This window comes from Aspergillus saccharolyticus (assembly GCF_003184585.1).
Source record: "Aspergillus saccharolyticus JOP 1030-1 unplaced genomic scaffold BP01scaffold_14, whole genome shotgun sequence".
NCBI lineage: Eukaryota > Fungi > Ascomycota > Eurotiomycetes > Eurotiales > Aspergillaceae > Aspergillus > Aspergillus saccharolyticus.
In genome coordinates this window covers 475602-497154 of record NW_020290624.1, presented here as the reverse complement: position 1 = coordinate 497154, position 21553 = coordinate 475602, and the positions used below count along the sequence as shown (strand labels likewise).

At 57.2% G+C, this 21553-nt stretch overlaps 7 protein-coding genes and 1 non-coding gene across 8 annotated transcripts; 2 read left to right on the top strand and 6 right to left on the bottom strand.

The window, feature by feature from the left end:
• Positions 1-347: 347 nt before the first annotated feature.
• BP01DRAFT_398551 (Zn(II)2Cys6 transcription factor) lies at positions 348-2271 on the top strand (the record flags this gene model as incomplete). Its single annotated transcript, XM_025578540.1, has 4 exons — positions 348-458; positions 523-1131; positions 1187-1291; positions 1422-2271. 4 exons carry the CDS (start codon positions 348-350, stop codon positions 2103-2105), a joined length of 1509 nt encoding a protein of 502 aa, XP_025431561.1. The 3' UTR covers positions 2106-2271.
• Positions 2272-2358: 87 nt separating this feature from the next.
• BP01DRAFT_t164 lies at positions 2359-2429 on the bottom strand. Its single transcript has one exon. It is a non-coding gene; the product is annotated as a tRNA-Gly (tRNA).
• A 1289-nt stretch (positions 2430-3718) lies between these two features.
• Positions 3719-7138, bottom strand: BP01DRAFT_398544 (general amino acid permease; the record flags this gene model as incomplete). Its single annotated transcript, XM_025578539.1, has 10 exons — positions 3719-4421; positions 4487-4696; positions 4767-4849; positions 4900-5062; positions 5113-5218; positions 5268-5378; positions 5430-5537; positions 5587-5782; positions 6054-6263; positions 6326-7138. The coding sequence occupies 10 exons, from the start codon at positions 7136-7138 to the stop codon at positions 3719-3721; spliced, it is 2703 nt and encodes a 900-aa protein (XP_025431560.1).
• Positions 7139-7757: 619 nt separating this feature from the next.
• On the bottom strand, positions 7758-8888 carry BP01DRAFT_415813 (Six-hairpin glycosidase; the record flags this gene model as incomplete). The annotated part of the gene is made up of 2 exons (XM_025579165.1): positions 7758-8300; positions 8337-8888. The coding sequence occupies 2 exons, from the start codon at positions 8886-8888 to the stop codon at positions 7758-7760; spliced, it is 1095 nt and encodes a 364-aa protein (XP_025431559.1).
• A 1374-nt stretch (positions 8889-10262) lies between these two features.
• BP01DRAFT_415812 (Zn(II)2Cys6 transcription factor) lies at positions 10263-12351 on the top strand (the record flags this gene model as incomplete). Its single annotated transcript, XM_025579164.1, has 3 exons — positions 10263-10646; positions 10715-11017; positions 11057-12351. 3 exons carry the CDS (start codon positions 10263-10265, stop codon positions 12299-12301), a joined length of 1932 nt encoding a protein of 643 aa, XP_025431558.1. The 3' UTR covers positions 12302-12351.
• Positions 12352-12822: 471 nt separating this feature from the next.
• BP01DRAFT_340322 (cytochrome P450) lies at positions 12823-14929 on the bottom strand (the record flags this gene model as incomplete). The annotated part of the gene is made up of 7 exons (XM_025573395.1): positions 12823-13331; positions 13431-13702; positions 13773-14017; positions 14084-14235; positions 14293-14484; positions 14548-14677; positions 14737-14929. The coding sequence occupies 7 exons, from the start codon at positions 14927-14929 to the stop codon at positions 12929-12931; spliced, it is 1587 nt and encodes a 528-aa protein (XP_025431557.1). The 3' UTR covers positions 12823-12928.
• A 958-nt stretch (positions 14930-15887) lies between these two features.
• Positions 15888-16851, bottom strand: BP01DRAFT_365636 (uncharacterized protein; the record flags this gene model as incomplete). The annotated part of the gene is made up of 2 exons (XM_025576368.1): positions 15888-16604; positions 16660-16851. 2 exons carry the CDS (start codon positions 16849-16851, stop codon positions 15888-15890), a joined length of 909 nt encoding a protein of 302 aa, XP_025431556.1.
• Positions 16852-18076: 1225 nt separating this feature from the next.
• On the bottom strand, positions 18077-20322 carry BP01DRAFT_382592 (Zn(II)2Cys6 transcription factor; the record flags this gene model as incomplete). The annotated part of the gene is made up of 6 exons (XM_025577380.1): positions 18077-18743; positions 18826-19161; positions 19211-19369; positions 19437-19579; positions 19645-20190; positions 20257-20322. 6 exons carry the CDS (start codon positions 20320-20322, stop codon positions 18077-18079), a joined length of 1917 nt encoding a protein of 638 aa, XP_025431555.1.
• Positions 20323-21553: the final 1231 nt, after the last annotated feature.

Here is a 21553-nt window from a genome sequence, read left to right as displayed (position 1 = left end):
GACGGGAAACATTCCTCTGATACGAACCCGATGTCGGTAAATGAATTAGTAGTAATGTGATGTATCATGCCATGTCATGTTTCAAATCATGGAGCCCAGACGGCAGGATCATTCATGCCTGCCCAACGAGTAATTGGAATCCCGTTTGTTTGAAGTTGAGCAGAGCCTCTCGCTGACGAACAACACGAGCGACTCTTAACTGTTTCCGGGGCGAGATTGACTGGGCGTATCTTGGCTCACTTCAGCCTCTTTGGGCTCAGCCTCACCGCGTTGCAGTTACTAATACGCCCCAAATCTCCCCATCGACTGACAATTCATTTGGGCATTCAAGAATGCTGTCAGTCCTGATGCCGAGTGAATCAACCCTTCAAGTACTTCAGCGCAGTGGATACAGGTTGCGGAGGACCCACGAGAAATCCCGCAATGGATGCCTGAGGTGTAAGCAGCAGCGGAAGAAGGTGAATAAACCGTCCCTCGCTAACCCTAAGCCTCTACCACCCCGTGCTGATCGTCTTCTTCGAGTGTGATGAATTCAGACCCGGTTGCTCCAGATGCACCAAGCGCTCTTACCGGTGTCGATATCCGTTCCCTCTCCGCGATGGCCATCTGTCAGAAGAGCCCGAGTCGGCCCATTCGCCCGTCTCCGACCGGCATGTCATCTCCGGGCCTGAGTCGCCAGTCTCCGGCTCACATTGTCGCTCTCGCTTATCAGACCCGACGCCCTACATTGATGAACCCATCACTTCACATTCAAGTTCGAGTCCGGACGAGGGATACCTTCCCGGCCCTCTCGACGCCACGGAGCTCAGCCTCTTAGGCCACTACCTCACCCACACCAGCCAGACCATCCCCTTCGACGAGCTGGACCGCTACGCCCTGGCCGTCGGCGTCCCAAACCTCGCCTTCAAATGCCCGGCGGTCATGTCATCCCTCCTAGCCCTGGCGGCCGCCTGCCAATCCCACGATCTGGCCAAACAAGCCCCCACCCCGCTCGACCAGCCGAGCCTCGTGCACATCCGCGGTTTACTGGCCCTGGCCGAGCGCCACCACCGGGCCTCCCTCCGCCACATCCAAGCCGCGATGCAGAACCAGGATTTCTACGACCAAGTCCTCGCCAATGCCGCCCTCATGGTCCTGTACGCTTCTGCGAGCCACTCCCTCCGCGTGCACCTGGCGACACGCCCAGCAGCGTGGCCAGCGCCTGCCGACGGAGCTGCTGCCGCAGCACTCCCAGTGGATCTCGTTTACCCGAGCCGCACATACGGCTTCTACCGCCGTGCTTAATGATATTGTGCAGGCTGCGGAGGATGAAGCGCACCGTTCGCTCCGCAGTCCGGCGGCCGACCGGCCGATCCCGATCCCTCCGCCCACCACCCTGGCCATCTTCGCCCCGCAGGCCGGTCCCTCCGAGCCACACGAAGCGGCTCTTTCTCCCTATCGTCGCGTCGACGTACCGTCAGGCGTTGGAGCGTCTACGCAGACGGGCGGAGACGACCGTCGCCCCGCTGCGACCATCGGATTGTGCGGCTGGGGCTGGGGCTGGGATTCGGGCGCAGTGCCAGGCATCCCTGCAGACCGTCTCCATCCTTGAACAATGCGCAACTGCGGCGTTGACGTCGAAAGCGAACGGTGGGACGGTTGAGAGCCCTCGCAGCCCGGCGTTAGCATTACACCGATGCGCCCGGGTCTCCCCTTGGGTGGCGCAGTACATGGTCAGCGTCACCTCGATGGGCGCCCCGCAGATCCTCCGTCGCATAATCATGTCGATCCTGAATCAAGCGCCGAGTGAGTATCTGGGTCTGGTGCAGTCGGTGCTGGATGCCCTGGCTGCAGATGGAATCGGGCAGGATGCAGCGGTGGCGGAGGCGGGGTTGCTCTCTGCCCCGTATGTCCTGGCGATGGATATCTTCGCTCATTGGCTGGTGTTGGTGAAGTTGTTGGATGGGGTCTGGTGGCTGGGGGAGATCGGGCAGTGGGAGATCGGGCAGGTCTTGTCGGTCATGAAGACGCGAAATCCGCGGGGGCGGTTGGCGGAGATGGGCGAGACTTGGTGGCCGGAGAGTATGTATCTGGTCAAGCGTGAGCTCAGGCCTAGTGACCGGTAGTGGCAGTTTGATTCCTGGTTGAGGTGATATACTGTGAGCAGTACTTAATGCTGCAATTCGGATATATGAGACCGCAATTGGCCGGTTCCCACACTTGACAAAAGCACGTCGTTTACAGGATTGATGTGGTGACTACTACGTTGTTATGAGTATGAAGGGTGGCCAGCAAGTCAATCAAGATTTGAAATATTCTAGAATGGGCAAAGAGGGATGGAGGGGGAGAACCAAGCGGTTGGACAAAAAAGAAGTGGATTGCATCATCCGTGAATCGAACACGGGCCTCATCGATGGCAACGATGAATTCTACCACTAGACCAATGATGCTTCTATAAAGTGAAAACGGTAGTTTTGATTTGATAAGCAATTACCAAAGATCAAGCCAAGCCAGATATTTGTCATTACAACTCTTGTCGAAAGACAGAAAGAGAAAGATCTATCACAGGGTAAAACCGTTGCAATCATCACAGAATAGAACAAGGAAAAGGGGCGCCAATTCATAAACAAGGCAGGTATATACCCAAAGTCATGAACATCATGAACCAGAGAAGGCACATGTTGCATAGAGTAAGGGGGCTTGAAGGGGTATCGAGCAGTGACAGTCTTCAGCTTCAGCCTTCTCTCCAACCAGCCCTGCTGTTCATATTCACGAGCAGCCACCGCCTGTGCGGTGCGGGTTTAAGGCGGCCTTGTCGGTGAATCCAGCGGTCTCGCTAATCGACATGGTGCCAAACTATGGTAGCCGAGCACTATCAACCAGAGAAGCTAGATTTCGGTCATAATGGCAATGAAGTAGAAGATGGTCTGGGGTACAGTCCAAGTGGCCGTGGGGCCCTATTTCTACCCCAGAGACTTCGTCCCATGGGGAAGTGAAGGGCAGCTTCTCCAGGTTCAGAGATGTGGAGCCTCGTTGAGACCTCAAGTTCCAGCCAAGCCGGTTGTATCATCTTCCCGGGCAGGGAGTGACCCTTAGTCTGCACGCCAAGTGCCCGATGAAGTGGTTGTGGCCGGATCCGAGTCGGGGATAGGGCTTGACAGGGTCTTCGGTTCCGTTTGGTACGTTTGGTGTGGTCCGCTGCATCTTCCGGTTCCCACTTCATCCCAGACCCGAGAATCCTCAACTTCCGCCGGAACCGGTGGTGATTGTTTTCACTGCACGGACGGCCTGGCAGATTCCCTACAATGTCAACCGGGCCGGTATGAACCGCTCATCACCTCGAGAAGTGCTTTGGTAGCCCGAAATTTGTCCCCTACAGTACAGAGCGCGATTAGAAGATACTCACTCTCATATACGTGCCTTGGACGTCTGCCACAATTTCTTCTCTCCCCGGAGGAGCCGGTACTAGTGGACTATCTTTTGTAGCAACGCTTAGACAACCCTTTGTCGTGAATGCGACATTGACAAGCTGTATCGTTCTTGGTTTGAGATGGTTATTGATCGCGATCTAGCCAGCATCTCCAGTGCAGAAGCCAGAGATCATGCAGCTAGAGCAATTCTGCAGAAACATGCTCATTTCTGCGTAGATTCCCCGTGGTTCATATCCAAACATCATGGTTATAGTTGTGCTTCTTCTCCACCTCGCAACACTATCACATTCCAGCATCAACCACTCCCCTTACTCAAACCAACCCCTTCTTCTCCGTGAGACCTCCAACCCACTCACAGCCACACGCTCATATTCATCCACCTCCATCCGCAACCCCCCGACCCCTAAATCCGCCTCCCGCGGCCTCACCCACCTCGACCCAGTCACCAGCTTCCACCCCACCCCGAGCACCACAAACACCGCGATCATCGCATAATCCAACACGAACGTCTGCACGCTCCACTGTCCCGGCATGAACACCTCCCACCCCAACACCAACACCATCACCCCCGTCCCAACCACCGCAAACCACCCCGCCCACGGCTGCCACCATCCGCGGTACGGCAACGTCCCCCGCGCCACCCCCTGCGCGTTTACCGCCGTGTAGAAATGCAGGTAGGTGATGCTCGTCCCCAGGTAGTTGAGCAGGTAACTGGCGGTGATGACGCTGACGAGCCAGTTCAGGACGGTGGCGGAGGTGTGCTGGACCTGGAGGAAGGCGAGGCTGCTGAAGGCGAGGGTCAGGGCGATGGCGTAGATGGGGAGGCCGCGGGAGGTGCAGTGGGCGAGGAGGGCAGGGGCTTTGTGGGTGAGGGCGAGGGCGTGGAGGGTGCGGGAGGCGGAGTAGACGAGGTTATTGCCGGCGGAGAGGACGGAGGTGAGGATGAGGAGGTTGACGATGTGTGGGAGGATCGGAATGGAGAGGTTCATCATGGAGATTACGTAGGGGGATCTATCGGTGTACTGTCAGTTTGGGGATGATGAGGTGGGAGGGATATGTAGATAAATAGGGCTTACGCTGCCCCCGTGCCGCTCCCTGGGCGAGTGCCGGCAAGGGTGGCGGCGAGGGTTGGGTCGTTAGATGGGAGGACGATCCCCATGCACAGCGCCCCCGCGAGGAAGAAGACCATGAGACGCCACACGAAGGAGGAAAAGGCCCGACGCATGATGACTCGTGGCCGCTCCGCCTCGGCTGCCGTCATGGAGATGTATTCGGGTCCGACCATGCTGGGTTGGTTAGTGCGTTGGTTATTACAGTAGATGTGGCGAGGTGGGCTGGAAAGGGCTTGGTATATACGTGAATGACGCTTGAATCATGCAGGCTAAGACCCCACAGAAGCGACCGGTGTTGCCTGGGGCGAGGTAGGAGACGAATGCCCCCTGTGGACGAATGAGTGATGGGTTTGCTGCGGTCAAGGGGACGGACGTACTGGATCCTCCCAGTAGCGGAAGCCGTAGGCATCGTGGTGAGGATTTCCTCCAACCATTGTAACGAAGGTGTAGCAGATTAAGCCCACCATTAGCACGATTTTGCAGATTGAAAGGTAGAACTCCGCCACTCCAAAATATCGCACTGTCAAAGTGTTAAGGATACTGCGGAATTAGCACGGTCTCTGGAGGACGGGTGAAAATAGTCATGGTACCCGTAAATGATCAGAACAACCACCACGACCGCGGCGACGGGGATGCGATCAGTCCAGTACGTGAGGAGGACATTGAGGGCGACAATCTCGTACGGAATCCCAAGCGCTATTCCCGATGATTAGTAGCTGCCAGTCACCGCGAGCGTGCCGCTCACCCATCGTGAGGAAGAAGTTCCATCCCATGGCAAAGCCTAGGGCATCGTCGACCCAGTGACCCGCCAGCTGCACGAAGGGCGATGAGATGGGCAGATAGCACACCATTTCAGCTGTGAACGCATATCAGTCACACTTCCTGACCTCGCGAGACATGATCGGACCGAAACATTGGTTCACTGCGAGGATGATCGTGCCATATGCCACAAACCCTAGAAGCAGTTCGGCCGGTCCCCCTTTGGGCAGCACCGCGCCCATCTGCACGAACAAGGCTGTTCTCGTGAGTATCACTGAGAGAGAGCATTGGTTTGGAGAACATACACGTCCCAATGGCGCCACCAACCGCGAGAAGCTGCACTTCTCTGCCTCGCAGCTTGCGGTGCAGATGCTGCGACCCCGCCGACAGCGCGGGGGCCTCTTCCACCACCGCATGGGGAATTTTGGTCGGGTCTGACTCGGGACGAGAGGGTTCTTGCATCGTGCTCGATGGAGTGTTAGAGCCTACGAGATTATGGCTCTCGTGGCTGTCGCGGTGGTTATATCTGATGTTCATGTTCTCTACGCGCGATGGTGGGGTGCAATAGCGGGGTTCAGCCTATGATCAGGGATGGAGGGGTGGCGTGCAGCAGTAGTCTGGGTATGACTTCACTCATCGTCTCTAGCTGATTCTATTGTAATGTGTAATGTTTCCCGACAAACCGTTCCCTCATGATCAGCAACAGGACCAGCCTGTGTTTCAGTTCCCCCCCCCAATCCATCTATTCATCCTCTCCGAACGGCATCGCCACCCATTCCGCCTCCTCGACCGGAGGCTCCTCACTCTCGCACCGCGGACACCGACAGATAAATCGAAAGAGCGTCTGTAAACGGTCGCGTCTCGTCTGGAGGTCTGTGAACTGGGTCAAATCGAAATAGGAGATACAACATTCTTCGCCCGCGGCAATGTCCCTGCCCGCAGTGAAGACCATACGACCGTGTTGATCGGGCTTATGCGTCATCTGGTTTCGAAGTCAGCACTCCGAGACCAGACCTTGTCCTCCGGCACCTCCGGGTTACTCACATTGGGCGCGCAGGAATGATTCGCAATGGCCGCACAAGGATACACCGCCGCGCCAAACTGCTCGCCCCGGTCGAGGGCATCGGCCGGCACGGGGAACAGCCCCGTCTCGCGCGGATATAAGCCAAAGGAATTGGCTTCCTCCTGGCAGATGAGCCTCAGCACGGCTGTGTCTGGCAGGGAATGCGGCAGTGCCGACCCGCTGCGGAGATACTTCTTGACCAGCGCCGTCCAGCCTCGCACCTGGGCATGCGACCACGAGTCCTCCGTCCCACAGAAGGCCTGCATGGCCGGCCAGCCCTGCGCGAAGCCAAGTGTTTTGTCGAGCGTCTGGTCCGTGGACGCCCGCGCCAATTCCATCTGGCGCGCCGCCAGGATGCGCACAATCAACCACAACATGCTGAACTCATACTCACCCCATTTCGTGCGGATGGGGTCCGCGAACCGCTGCAGCCAAGTACACTCGAAGTCATGTCGTGGGTGGTCCGCCGTCTGACACGCGACGCTGCACCACTTCACATCCGCCTGGCAGCCCTGGGGACACGCGAGGCGCTCCGCACTGCGGGCCATGCGCCGACTGCACGACGGGTTACTGCACAGCAGGGCATCGGTCGTGCTGGGGTCGTCGACGGCGGGGATCACCGCGTAGGGCGTATCCACCAGCAGCACCTCCCCCTGACAGATGGGTTTGCTCGCCCGCAGTTGCCGGCCCTTGACGGGCACTACCCCTTGCGTGAGATTGGGGTGGATCCATGAGGGGGAGTTCGTGGCAGCGGGAGCGGGGGGTTGGGGGATGGGAGGTTGTAATACAGGCATTGTGGTGGTGGATTGGATTGCTGCTTGTGGGCACCAAAGGGTCTATCAATTTCTGCTGCAAAGTTTCCAGCACCACCAAGATTTGATTCCACTTTTTTTTTTTTCTGGCGCCAGGATTACGGATACATTATCGGGATTCTTATCGGTGCCGAAGAGTGGGTCAGTCTGGGCTGTGTATGCTGGAATTATCGCCGCCAATGATCGGGAATTACGGTCAGGGCTGGAGTGTGCAGTGATGGGTCGGTCTTATCGCTGCACCGCGTGGCAAAGCTTGATTGAGCCTGTTTTTCTTTTTTCACTTTTCCGCCGCTTCCTCGACACAAATGGGGGCACTGGGGACATACGGAGTATGGTAGAGTATCACCACTTTCCACGGTTGAGTCAGGGAACAATCGATTATTCGATCTCATCAATTAGTTTATTTGAGACATTAGCGCGGTGAATTGATTCGATTCTCCGAGTATTGCATGGAAGGCAATAAGTGTATGCGAGAAATGCGGACTTGTGCATGCATAATTAGTAATTCGATGCCAGTCGTGATGCATCATCCAGGCATAAACCATCACCAGATCGACAAAGACTTTAGACGCACTGCCTGACCACCACATTGACAAAGATTTCAGACGCACTGACTGACCGCCGCCGCGGCAATCAAAGCTTTACAAGCCGAACTCTGCGTCGAAGCATCGGCGCTCGCAAAGGGCCCCTCCCAGCTCCCTCCCAGCGCGTTGCCATCACCCCGGGCCTTCTCCCAGATCGCATCTGCGTTGCGCTGCAAGAAGCTGCGAATCGGCTCGCTGGACGTCGCCTGATAGAGCACCTGCAGATTTCGCATGAAGACCCCCTTGAACTGCGGCGCATCGCCCGTGCAACCCGGCTCGCAGGGCTTCGTCAGCACCCCATCCGCGTTACTCAGCGCCCCCGTGGCCGCCGTCGCGATCTCCTGCGCGATGGATAGGTACGACGGGTCCCTGAACAGCTGGGCCATTTCCACCAGCGCCCCCAGAATCACCCCCTGGTTGTAGCTCCACACCGTGCCCCCGTCGTTGGTGCACCTGGCCAGGTCGAGGCCGTTGTTGATGGTGTGGTGGTCGTTGATCAGTCCGCTGCTGCATGCGAACCAGCGCCACGCCGTCAACGCCCAGTCTTGGTAGTACCCTGTCTAGGCCGGGCGCCGTCGGCCCAGATGCGCCGCCACGCTGATGAACAGCTCGTTTTCGATCGCCCCGATCTGCGTGTGCAGCTTGTCCCACCACAGGCCGCCGCAGCTCGCGTTCCACACGCTCGTCATGTCGCTGAAGATCTCGGCCGCGGTGGTGAGGTACCTGGCGTCGTGCGTGAGGTCGTAGACTTGGATCCACGCGAGCGCCCACCACCCCTCGTCGTCGTAGTAGTTGTTGAGAAAGCCCGGGTAGCTTCGACGCGTGATGCGACGGTGGTGGTGCGGGTCTCCGCGGGAAGCCATGGCTAGGGACCGTGCAGCGGTGGACCCCTGCGCGCGGGTGTAGGTGTTGGCGAAGATGGCGGCGTTCTGGTCGCGCTGGCTCGCGTCCAGCGCCGTGAGGTCGGCCAGCACGGTCAGGCAGTTGGCGCTGTTCCACCAGCCGGTCGTGTCCCACAGCCCGGTGTTCGGGTTGTACCATTCCTGCAGGGTCGTGACGGCTGCTTGGGCGTTGGTCAGGTAGTCGGTGGCGGCGAGGGCGCCGGGGAGGCAGAGCAGGGATGTGACGGAGGTTGTGAGGGAGATCATGGCTGTTGCTTTGAGGATCTGGTGAGGATTGTTGCAGGATGAGCTGGGGGTGGGCAGTGGGGATGCAGAGTGTTTGAGTAACTATTGTTGTTGCGCGGGACGGATTAGGGCTCATTGACGGTTCTTTGTCCGCGCAAAGAATCCAACCGCACACGTGTGTCGTTGTCTCTGCACAGTTGACCATGATTGGGCGTTCTTGTTTTTGAAACACCTCTTCGGCTGTAAATAGCGTTGGTTTGGGGCCGAATGGCGTGGAGAACGAATGATCGTTGAGGATGATCGGGGATTCAATCTTGGGGCGACGATCCTCCGCACCGCCCCCTCAGCATGGGATGTAATCCCTGTAGCAAGGGTCCAGGAGCCGTTGTCTGACAGGCAAAGGATCAAGGGATTGATGGATGTTCTGGATTGGGTCTGGGGTCTGTCTGTTTCATTGTTCTCAGAGATGCGAGAACAGACCTCTTGCATACGAGCAGGACTTTTACAAATGCAGTGGGCCTGAACAGGGTTTTTTTCGAAAGTCAAGCAACTCGGTGAATAATGACGCCCGCGAGAGGTTCTCATGTCCCAAGAGTGTCCGCTTCCCTGCACCGCCCGTTATGTGAGGACATCGTTGAGCAAATTAGTTATAGCCACGATAAGCCAGCCTCAGAAGCCAGAGAGGCGGATAAGCACACATACTGTCATGGTCTAGAATACTTCCTCACACGATTATGACGTCTCTCACAGGCTTGTCAAAAGGATAAACCCAAGTCTAATCACCCAGAGAAAATTGCTGGCTGAGAATGCTTCTGTGGGGCTTACTTCTGCCGAGACCAACCGAGGGGATAAGCTTATTCATTTCGGCCTTGAAACGCACCCCGACATCACATCATGGAGGCACCTTTCCTATCTCTAAGCCAACTGTTGATTTCCAAGCTCTGCTTATTTTCAGTCTGTGTCGGACAAGAATTGGCCTTGTAACTCGGAAGCGGTGGGTAGGAACAATTGATTATTTCACGTTCAATCTTGTCTGCATTAGACTACAAACCCACTCGCCACAAGCATCAGACACACTCAACACCATCCTTCGAGACTCTCGCAGTCACGCGAAACGCTCAGCCTCCATCCAAGTCAATCTGCGGTCGCACTGACTCGTGTACAGCTCGGTGGAGCGTCGCGGCGAACATGTCGGTTATGTGCACAACTTATGCAGACGGTGGCGCGGGTGGATGCCGGATGAGTCAGCGAATCTGTGCTCCGCCAGCCGAACATAACTTCATCCCTCTTCATCTTCAACTTTGTCTGCCACCACTCATGCGGATTCACACAAAACGACCTTTCGAGTCCGGCTCGTGGTCTACTTCGCTCAAGTGAGGTTTGCTTCATGTAACGATGGCGCCCGGGGCCGAACAGAAGTTCACCGGATCGAAACGGAGCTGCATTCGGTGCAACCAGAGAAAAGTGGGATGCGACAAGAAGAGTCCCTGTGGTCGATGTCTCAAGGCCGGGCTGGAATGCATTCATCCCGGGGAGAAACGGGCGCCTCGGAAATTGCGACGGCCACCGGTTGCCGAGATTCTGGCGCACCTCAAGGATTTGGAGGCCGAGGTTGAGCGGCTGCGGTCGCAGACGAGGCCAAAGGAGCAGCCTGGTACTGAAGCCGAGTCCCGAAGCGTTGGGAAGGACACGACTGCAACTACGCGAGGCCGGCTGGTAGCGCAGGGAGAACGAACCCGATACGTCGGGGACGAGGCCTCCATCATTCTTGGCGACAAGGTAGGCGAGTCTGTCGCATAGAGCGTGTCAGGTTCACTGATATCCCCCAGATTCGAGAACTGCAGGAGGTGTGCGATGAATCATCTGAGGAGGAACCGATTGATCCTCGACTTTTGCACTCCCAGTACGACCCCATCCCAGTCTCTTCGATTGGGATCCTGGGGTCGAATCGCGCTGCCGGGGGGCATAGCCCAGGCAGTACGACCATATCCTTACCAGTATCCCAATTACCGGCACTGTGGGAAGTCTATCAGACCAATGTGGCCCCTATGATTGCCCTCCTACATCTTCGCTCAATGGGATCCGTCATTCTCGATGCTGCACAAGACAGCAATGCTCTGCAGCCCGAGAAAGGAGCCTTGGTCTCCGCGGTTTGTTTCGCGGCCGTGGTGAGCATGACACCGCAACAGTGCACCGCGCTCCTCGATGAGCCCCATGACACTTGCATTGAGAGCTACCGACTTTCCGTGGAGCATGCGCTGGCACGAGCCAACTTAGTCAGTACCCAGGATATGCGTGTCTTGCAGGCGGCTACCTTGTTTCTTCTCTGTCTCCGTCGATGTAGTGACTCGAGACGAATCTGGGCGGAAAGTGCAATTGTAGTGCGTGTCGCCCAGCGCCAGGGGCTGCACCGTGATGGCCAGCCGTTAGGCTTGAGTCCGTATGAGGTTGAGATGCGTCGCCGACTATGGTGGCATATTTGCCTTCTCGACATGCTCTGCTCAGAAGATGAGGGCACAGAGACCCAGATCCGACCGGAGATGTTCGATACGAAGATCCCCTCCAATATAGACATCGAAGTACTGACGCCGGGCGTGACCGCGATGCCACTTCCCAGCCTGGGCTTCAGCGATATCACACTGTGCATCATTCAATGTGAGATGATGACCCACATGTATTGGCCGAGCATGTCCTACGACCCTAGCATCGGTGCGATGTCGTCGGAGCAAAGGCAGCATCGGTTGACTGAACTAGAGGCCTACCTGGAAACCAAGTACCTTCAGCCACTGGACCTGGACAGCCCGATACAATGGATCACCGCGGTCATCGCCCGGCTGACGCTGTCCAAAGCATGGTTGGTGACCCGCCTCACCACTGCCTCAGCGCCCACCAGCACAACCGACCATATTTTCCGGATGGCCGTAGAGACGGTCAAGTTTGCAAACCTGCTCCACACCGATGGGAGGATCCTGCAGTGGGCGTGGCTCAGCAAAAGCTACAAGCACCGACACGTCGTGGCGTACCTGCTTCCCGAGCTGTGCAACCGTCCTATTACACCCGAGACAGATCATGCGTGGGAAGCAGTGACTCAGATGTATAGTCAATGGCTGCATCAAGACGTGGAAACGAACGACATGCTTCAGAAACCATTGTCACGGCTGATGGAGCGTACTGCCCTAGTGCGGCAGCAAAAGAAGATGGAGCAAGCTTCGGCGTCTATTTCGAGCCACGCACAAGGCAGCATCCTACAGCCCAAGCCAGTACAGTGGATACCAAATTCATTCATGTCTGACGAACCCGAGACCGGCCTCAGTACCAGCGGAATGGGCCTGACACCACCTTCGGAATCTGCACTGGGCTTGGCACCGAATCTCGCTGAAGTGTACGGTGGCTCAGTTTCCGCCATCGATTGGCTTACAGGGTCTCTGCTATGATGCCTAACGACTGCTGAAAATCTTCTGCCAGGTGGCAAAATGGGACTTCTGACCCACGCTTAAGGGTGCTGACCTGGTGGTGTACTCTGTCTTGAAAGTCTTGGGGCCGTGTTAAACTTTCTCCCTGTGCTATACATCAAGGACTACTACTTCGACTTCGACTACGAGATGGACCACGAAAGGGAGAGCTCGGCTGGCGGGAAGCCGAGGAGCCTCTCCCCCAGTGGCCGAGCTCCCATTGTGGACTATGGCCAGGTTCTGGGTTGGGGCTATGAAAACAAGTCCGAAAAGACCGCCATTGAAGTTTTACTCGACCTCATCGGTCATGTGGCTTCGATAGAGCAGGTGTGGCCCTTCGAAGAGGTCCCGAACAGGACTTCACTCAACGGCCCCAAACATGCAAAATAGTCTTCAGTTCATCTCACGTATGGAAACGAGCCGGGCCTTGATACTCAGAACTCGTATGCTGCCTGCCATGTTTGCCGTGGTTCCACCCTTTGACAAGCGCGGCCCTACAGTCGAGTGAGAGACTCAACCGGCAAACTTGCCCAAGGATGGAGCAGTTCATTTTCTCATCCTTTCCATTACTGGAGTCTCATATCATGTCACACTGGCGCTCGCGTTCCTCTACGAATCGACCGACTTGAACACCGCCCGCCGCAACCACTCCGCATGGCTCGTCTCCCACGGAGACTCGGTCTCCACCGCCCGGATCAACCGCTCCCACGCCGCCGTGCGCGGGGTGACATGCACCTCAAACGGCGCCGGATGGCTAATCGTCCCCGGCAAGAACTCGGCACGCACCTCGACCTCCTGTCCGTTGCGGATGGCCTTCTCGATCCGACACGACGCCAGCGTCTGTGCCACCGTCAGGAAGATGTTGGCGTCCGCGAGGGTGCGGCCCGGACACACGCGCCGTCCGAATCCGAAAGCGAGGGAATGCGGGTCGCGCTCCGGGGCGGGGCCAAGGAATCGGTCGGGGTTGAAGCTCATGGGGTCTTTGTATTCGGTGGGGTCGTGGCAGAAGGCCCTGTTTTGGGCGATTTAGCTGGGTTTAGGGTTTCGGGCAGAGGAGAGGGAGGGAGGGAGGGGTGCTTCTGCCAAGGGGCAAGGGGGAATAAATGCGCACCAGATGTTGGGCAGGAGAATCGACCCCTTCGGGATGAGGTAGCCTTCGCAGAGATCGTCCTCCATGGAGCGGTGGGGGATACCCATGGGTCCGACGGGGTGCCAGCGCAGGGCTTCTTTGACAATGGCCTCGATGTAGGGCAGGTTGGCCCGGTCGGCGTCCACGGGCAGTCGACCCGGACCGATCACCCGGTCGATCTCCTCCTGGGCTTTGCGTTGGACATCGGGGTACAAGGCCATGGCGAGGAAGAAGGTGGTCGTTGTGGAGACGGTCTGACCCGTTATTAGCATTCAGCGGTTCGGAAAGCAGGGGGAGGCTGAAGAAGTGAAGGCTGGGGCTTACGGTATCGGCACCGGCCGAGTAGAGCGTGGCGGCGGACCATTTGATGACGGTCTCTTCAGGGGTTCCGGGTGGGAGGACTTTGTTTTCGAGCAGGCTCGATAGATAGGACGACTCGTAGCCTGGCTGCGACATCTGGTGGTGCACGAATGCAAAGGGAATGTCGGCCACAGCCTCGCTTTGCTTCCGGAAGCGCTGCGCGGTGCGCTGGAAGCCGGCGCCGGGGAACCAGGCGGGAAGATAACGGACTAAGACGATGGAGTCAGTCTCGGGGGAACCGTTGCCAGTCAAATGGTTGTGCGAGCATCACGTACGGAAGGGCAGCACATCCACCATCCACGTCCCCGGGCGCACCGCCAGCGAGAACTGCTCGACCGCCTCATCGGCCAAGTCTACCAGCGGATCCCGCTGGAAGGGGTCGACGGCGTACCCGTAGGCGATCTTCAGGATCACCGCTCCCGCAAGCCTGGAGGGGTCAGTATGCGATGGAGATCGGCCAGGGAGGGGGGAGGCTGATACGCACTTGCGGATATGACCGACCAGCTCCTCGGGCGTGTTAATCAGGCGGAAGAGAAAGCGACGCGTTTCCACCTCCTGCAACGCGTGGAATCGAGCAATACTTGCTTTGGACCCGATCTCGCGGTGCAGGTGCTTGCGGTAGGCTTTGAATTTGCTGGCGTACGGGAGAATCACCAGGCCATCGCCCCAGCCGGCACTAGCAAGTCGTCAGTTTGCCGGGAGGGGGGGGGGCATGGCCCGGGGGAGATGGGGGACGCACAGTTCGGCAAACGGCATCTTGGGACGATCGGAGTGGACGGCGGATCGCTTTTCCAGTAACTCGAGGGCCAGTTTGGCATCGTTGAGGATGATCAGTCTCTGTCCGAGCACGGTGACCGTGCTGATGGGCCCTGTATGCGAGGCTCAGCATTCGGCGCGCCGGAGTCGCCAGATCCTCGGCGTACTGTACCGTAGACATCCTTATGTTTGAGCCAATGCAGCCAATCGGGGCTGTCAGGCGCGGGGAGGTCGCGAAGGTTGCCCACCAGTGGCAGTGGCAAGGGACCTGGGGGCAAAGGGGCAGAGGGTTTCCGTGGGGAGAGGAGGACTTTCAGCAGAAGAGAGAGGCCGAGGAGGCCGATGAGGCCGGATAGAATATACATGGGGGATGGAGTCAGGTAGTGTCCTTACATGCAATGCAAGCCATGGTACGACGAGCACAACAGGGACTATCAGCACCAGGGAAAAAGTAATCCGGACGCTTGAGGCGACAGGCGGGGGGAGATTTTATACGGGCCTTTTCGCCTCCGGGATGGCGATCTTATCACCAGCGACCATGCCATGTAGAGATAAGGGTTAAGTAGATGTTGCTCAGACTAGTGGCAGGACTAGTCGACGGTGGGGAGAGGAGAGATCGTCATCTCTCTCACCCTCCATCTTCACAGTCTCGGTTCAAACGTTGATCCGTCTGGCCGGGCCATCGGGCAAATGGCGTGTTGAAGGAGGCCTGAGTAACTCTCTGCTCTCCACAGCGATCTTCAGTTTGAGGCCGAAGTAAATTAACTATACGAGTCAGTGGAGACACAGAGTGGGGCCAGCGGTTTCAGCATCTTCGAATGAAAGTGCGGTATCGACACTTCTGATCACACGCAGGACCTCTCAGCAGCCTCCTATTACACAGCGTGCCGTGAGCGTGTGGAGTGCGGCCAATGCCACCTGTAGGGCACAGTGGAGGAGTCTGCAGCCTTATTAATCTCGTCGCTCTGCCCCATGGGTGCCCCGCTCTGATGACCGGGATGGATACCCTTGCGGTGTGATGCCTGCCCTAGAGGACTGAAGTTGGGAGATTAATGTCGTTGCGGTGAGGTCTTCTCATCACCATCGGCGAGAAGAAATCCCGTAGCTGCTTCTCCGATCCAGAATGAACAATAATAGTATTCTCTGCGCGGGCGGGCCTAGTGTGTTTGACCCTGTACGCCTTGTCAACCACAGCGCTGCGCATCCGGGACACGACAGAGATCCTCATACTTCCGATTCCCGGGCAGCTGGTGCTGTCGATACAAGAAGAAGAAACATGAGATTGGTGATTCGGCTATACATCACTACTGTACACACCTCCCACTACCGCTTCCGCACGACTTCCCGCGCGATGGCCTCTTCCACCAAGTGCACTACACTTCGCCGATCCACGAGTTTCCTCGTCCACTCCAGCGCCACTTGCAGGGCCCACGGAATCGCCCAGCGCAATGGGCCCAGCCACCACGCCCGGGGCGCCAGGATCATGGCGGCCCCGCTGGCCGTCTGCGTGGTCATCAGCGCTGCTCCTACACTGGGGCTCATCGAGAGCCGTTGCCCGTGCACCGCGTCGACGACTGAAAGCAGGGCCAGGAAGAACGCGGCGTCCATGTCGGGGGGAAAGTCGCTGGTAAGGGTGCCTGTGGGCGGGCCGGTGTTGGTCTTTGGATGACCCCAGATCAACAATGTGGTGTCGGTGTGTCGGCCAGACGGGAGGGTGCGCTCGTAGTCCTGGCCTGCCGTGGTGGCCCAGAAAGGGTGCTCGGGTGATACACTGTGCTTCGCATTAGTTTTTTCTCGGGGCAGGGAAGTACGGGGGCCAGCGACTGACGGCCAGAACGTGTGGGGGACGTATGGTGGAATGACTGTGACTCCCGCTGGTGAGCGAGTAGGCACCGCGGTCGCACGGCCGGCAGTCTGCGTGTAGGCTCCGTCCGTGGTATGAATGGTGTCGATGGTTTCGTATGTGGTGGTAGTGCCTGCAGCGCCGGATTCTACGATGAAGGACTCGGCTTGGTAGAAGTGGATGTGCAACGGAGGTGCCTAGAGTCGGGATCAGCCATGCTCTGGGGCGGATACGCAGGAGTCCCAGGCTCACTTGAGGATGTTTTTTGCCCAAGGTGGTCAACTCGTGGCCGCCGAGGTAAGTGGCGCGCATCAAGACCGTAGCGTCTAAGTCAGCGGGTATCTGCAGGAACTCAATGACGAAGGAGCCATCGAACAGCTTGTGCGGGCCCCCGAGAGGAGCTGGGAGCCGGGGCTCGGTGCCTGTGGGCCGTGAAGCTGGCATCGTGACACCCAGTGGATGATCCGTCGTATGCTGGGGATATAGAACATTAACGGGGATGCAGGGCACGCTTATAATATTATGTATAACACGGTCTGCAGGAGACGCGGGGAGCCCAACGGGGCTCGTCCGCCGTAAGCTGACCTGCGATACGAGGTGCGACCCAACTGAATTTCCTCGTCATTTTCAGTTTTCTTTGTCAGTCTGACAAATGGATTTTGTGGCGAGAAGCGGTTTGCTGATGCGTATGGCAAATGGGTGTAGCCCATGTGGCAGAATCGCCAAGGCAGCGGTAGGGAGCGGGGGTCTGGTCGATCCGACTGTAGATACTACCGGTAGTTTCTTAACCAGGGATGACTTCACATGCTGACCAAGATGGACCCTGGATAACTATTCAGTTAGTGAGATATCGACACTGGAAAGGATCTACTGACCCCACCTGGTGAGGCTGAAAGAGAAAGGGAAAGCAGATGGCAGCGGACAAGGCTTCCGCCATGGCTGCCTGCTGCCTCAGGCTGCAACATTCTGTGCGGTACAGGAAATGCCAAATGAGGATTAGTGTGTCCGATGGACGGCGGGCTCATCCGCCGTCCACCCGTGGATCCGTGCGACATCGGCATCTCTACCTGACAGGCTGGAGCCCACCTTAAAATTAGCTCGCTGCAAGTTGCTGTGCCGCAGAGAATCCATGGTGCGGTGCTCTCTCTCACCACAGCCCACATCTTCCCGCTCGCAGGAGGGAGTTCATTGGACAATATCCAGCCTGACCCCTCCACAAGTAGGCGCGACCAGATCATGGAGTGAGCTAGTGCTGACAGCCGCGGGGGAATGGGGATGATTTAGTACCCGGCTAAAGAACACGGTGATCCTACTTCTCCACTTAGCGAGGAATTACAGCATGGCTGAGAAAATCCGGCAAAGAAGGCAGCAGTGGGTAATTATCAGTCAGCATATGCGACGGAACGCAGCCCTGCATTGCAGGGTATTATTGACATTTAAACATCCAATCCCTGCTCAATGACTCTTGGTGGAGAGAGCCGCCGCAGTCACGAATCAAGGCCGGCAAAGGGAGGTGGTAAGAGGATAACGGACCCAACAGCCTGGAGGTGGGGCGGGGGCACCAGCTGTCAGTCCCCCTGAACACTCCGTAAAGCCTCCCTTCTTAGTCTAGCATACCAAATATAGTACTTGATTGCTACGCAAGGTGCGATGTGATGGTACTGCGCTTTCAATCGGTCATATCGTCCTCTATGCGATGCTCAGTCTTTGCAATCTCGGGGAGATCTTGCGCAGTCTTGGCAGTCTCCGTCGACTCTTCTCTCTCGACTACCTCCAGGATATCCCATTTCTCGAGAAAGCTGTCCAATTCGGCATCATCAAGCCGAGTCCGATCCCCACCTGTCTTCGACAAAGCCTCCAGATTCGGATACAAGCTCCGAAAGCGCTCGCGATCCTTGGATTCCCACATCGCCTGTTCAAATTCTGTAAATAGAGCGTTGGTCTCGGGTGGGAGCGTCACGCTACTTTTTTGGGCCGAAACCTGGATCATCCGCAGGATCCCCTTCATCAACGTGCACTTGCGGGAGAGGGCCCGGGCGAAGACGCACAGTTCGGTGAAGGACGTCTTGTAGGCGGGGTCGGCATCGCCCAGGACTTCGAGTAAGGTGAAGGCGGCCATGCTCACCCAGTGAACGGTCGTTGGGTGGATGTAGTCGATCCCCCAGCGGGTGCGGTGGATGCGCAGGAGCCCGACGATCGCGAGGGCGGAGTCCACGCACAATTTTCGCGCGTATGCGGCGGTGGCGCTGTCGCCTTGTTCATCCTCGTCGGATTCGAGTTCGGGTTCGGTTTTCAGAAGGCCCCAGAGGGAGATGATGAGGCTGTGGTAGAAGAAACTGGAGGCTGCCTTAGAAATGGGGCCTGGGTTGGGGCCGTCGTTGTGGTTGGATTTGGCAGGGGAAGAAGGGAGCAACTGACTGTAGACAATACGCGTGCGGCACCGTGCAGGCGTCCAGACTCAGACATGCCGGTAAATTCGCCCGCCACTCGTCCATCTTCGCCTGTATCTCGGTGAGCGACCGCTGCAGCTCGCTCCGTGACAGCTTGGACCCAAAGATAGATTTGTTGGTTTCCGCATTGATCTGGCTAAGCTGAGACCAACTGTTGAAGACACACGGGACGTGCGACTGCAGGGGGGAGGCCTGCGGCTGGGGATAAGGGGACCAACTGTCGTCCGCCTCGTGGTCGCAGGGGGGAAGTGGCCGATCTGGCTGCTCCGTGGCCAGGAATTTCATGTACGCAATCGAGCTAGTCCTGTACGTGGTGAGCCAGGCGACGGGGAGGTGCACGGCACGCAACGTACGCTGTCAGATTGTACAGCCCCCAGAGGGTCTGGTTCACTGCCCGACTTTCTCGCGTCTCGGTTGACGGTGGCGGTTGCGATCTCGCATATTCTTGCGCCATGTTGTTGATCTGGCCGAGATGCCACCAGCCCACACGGTCTTTGCCCATCGCTGCCATACTAAGATGCTTGTTTAAGTAAAGGGGACCTGGTTTCGCCGGGAGAGAGTCTCGCTTACCAAACATACATCACCCCGCACCCTTGGAGGGTGGGGAGATCGAGCCGACCCCCGATCTTATCGTAATGTCGGCGGGCTTCCCCGTAAAAGTGCAACCCCTTGGAATTCGGGTCATCGGGATCGGCATAGGTTTCCGGATAGTCGGAATGAAACTGCCACGAGGAAAGGAGATTAGCGGCTGGACAATCTCTCCACTCCCCCGAGTGGTCATCCTTACACAGGCCTCGGCGAGAATGCAATTGAACAAGAATGGAGAGCAGAACCGCGAGTCAAGGTGGCCAGACTGCGCATCGCGCAGGAAGAGGTCTCGATCGATCCAGTTATAGAATGGATGGCTCCAGGTAAACCACAGGGAGACGAGATGCGAGACCAGCTCGTCGCTCTGAGTGACGGCGGTCCAGGGCGCCGCGGGAACGCGGTAGACGGGGATATCGACCAGACGGTTGATATCCATGGCGCGGTGGATGGAGGCCTGCTTCGTGGCCGCCTGCACGAGGTCCGGTTGATCTTGGTCCAGGTAGGACTTGAGCTCGCCCAAGGGGGCTTTGCTCCGCACCAGATTCAGCAGCTCCGCCGCTTTGGTGTCGGAGCTGTCCCGCAGCGAGTGCACGACCTGCAGCAGGAGATCGCGCTCCTCCTCCAGTCGCTCGATCTTACGCTTATGGGCCAATCGGCGTCTCCCATCTTCATCTAGATCAAAGATGCATGGCAGCTTCTGCTTGGTACATCGATCGCAGACCGTCGCCCCGTCGCGGACTCGACACTAAGGAAGTTGGGGGTTCAGTCGCACAGGGCTTGCCATGTGTGTGGCACGGGTGGACTACAATACCTTGGACTTGAGTCGCTTACACTCACTACACGCTATAGAGGCTTTTCGCTGGGGGGGCAGCGACATGGTGGGTGGTGTTAAGAAGCCCCGAGCGCTACTGTCGCGCGACGACGACGGGGCGGGGGCAAGGGGCTGCATTGAGCACAGGACCAAAGCGAAGAGAGAGGGACTAAGGAAATCGAAATAAAAAGAAAAGAAGCAAGAGGGAAGTAACTAAGAGCCGGGGGAAGAGGACAAGGGACAATGAGCCGTTGTGGGCAGGGGGGGCCATTTTCATATCTAGCGGTTCACCAGTAAACAAGCAAGGGGACAAAAGCAACCAGGGCTGTTAAGCCCCCCAGGGTGGAGGCACGCGCGAAAACGAGGTAAACCACAGCAGGAGATTTTCTCCGTGAACCCGCCGGGATCTACCGCAATTCAGCCGGAAAAACAGTGTGGTCTTGGTCTATTGTTCTATTGGTCGGGGTGGATACCGGTGCTCATGCAGAACAAATCCCGAACAAAAGGCAGTAACAGGCAGCTGAGTAATTTACGAATTACCGGATATCAGCTCCGTTGAAAAAGCGCTTTATCCCTTGCATTTGAGTGAGTGGAAATCTTTGCCGAGGGACCCTTGGCGGTCATCGATCGACACGCGTTATGGAATGACTGCATCCAATAGTAAACCCGCGATCGTACGGGGTTGCCTCCTTTCACAGGCTGAGCTACTATATTAGAAACGCACAACCTGAAGTCCTCCCACGCTCGCCACAGCCAGCTCATCCAAACTGCCAGCTCTGCAACCCTATATGGGGCCTGATTGCGGGTGACAGACGGTGATTGGCTACTTTAGAAAGTAGTTTCGGGATTCTAACTGTCTACTACCTAACGGTGAGTGACAGTACGTGACTTTTGGAATTTAGATAGCTGGCGGCTATTTCTTATCGGATAGAGTGGAAAAATCAGGGTTCTATCCTGCCTCTATTGTCTCTGATGCCAATCTGTATAGCAGTCTATAGCTTCTCTCGTGGATCGAAGTATATCTACTACTACCCCCGTATTTCTTTCCCAAGTCATGTGATCGAACAGCCCGATGGTTAAACCCCCACGTAGTCGCCGAAAAGGGTTAATGCGCTTTGGAATGTCTGGGGCGGAGGGAGGCACCCGCAAACAAGGCCCCTCGTATTGTTATATTGTTATACAGCCATTGGAGAGGTGTGCAGTGCTATCAGGGGGATTCGTTGATTGACCGAGTGCTGCGTCGAAGGGTTCTAGATCCGGACCAAATGCAGCCAACAGACGCCACAGTGGCAACGGA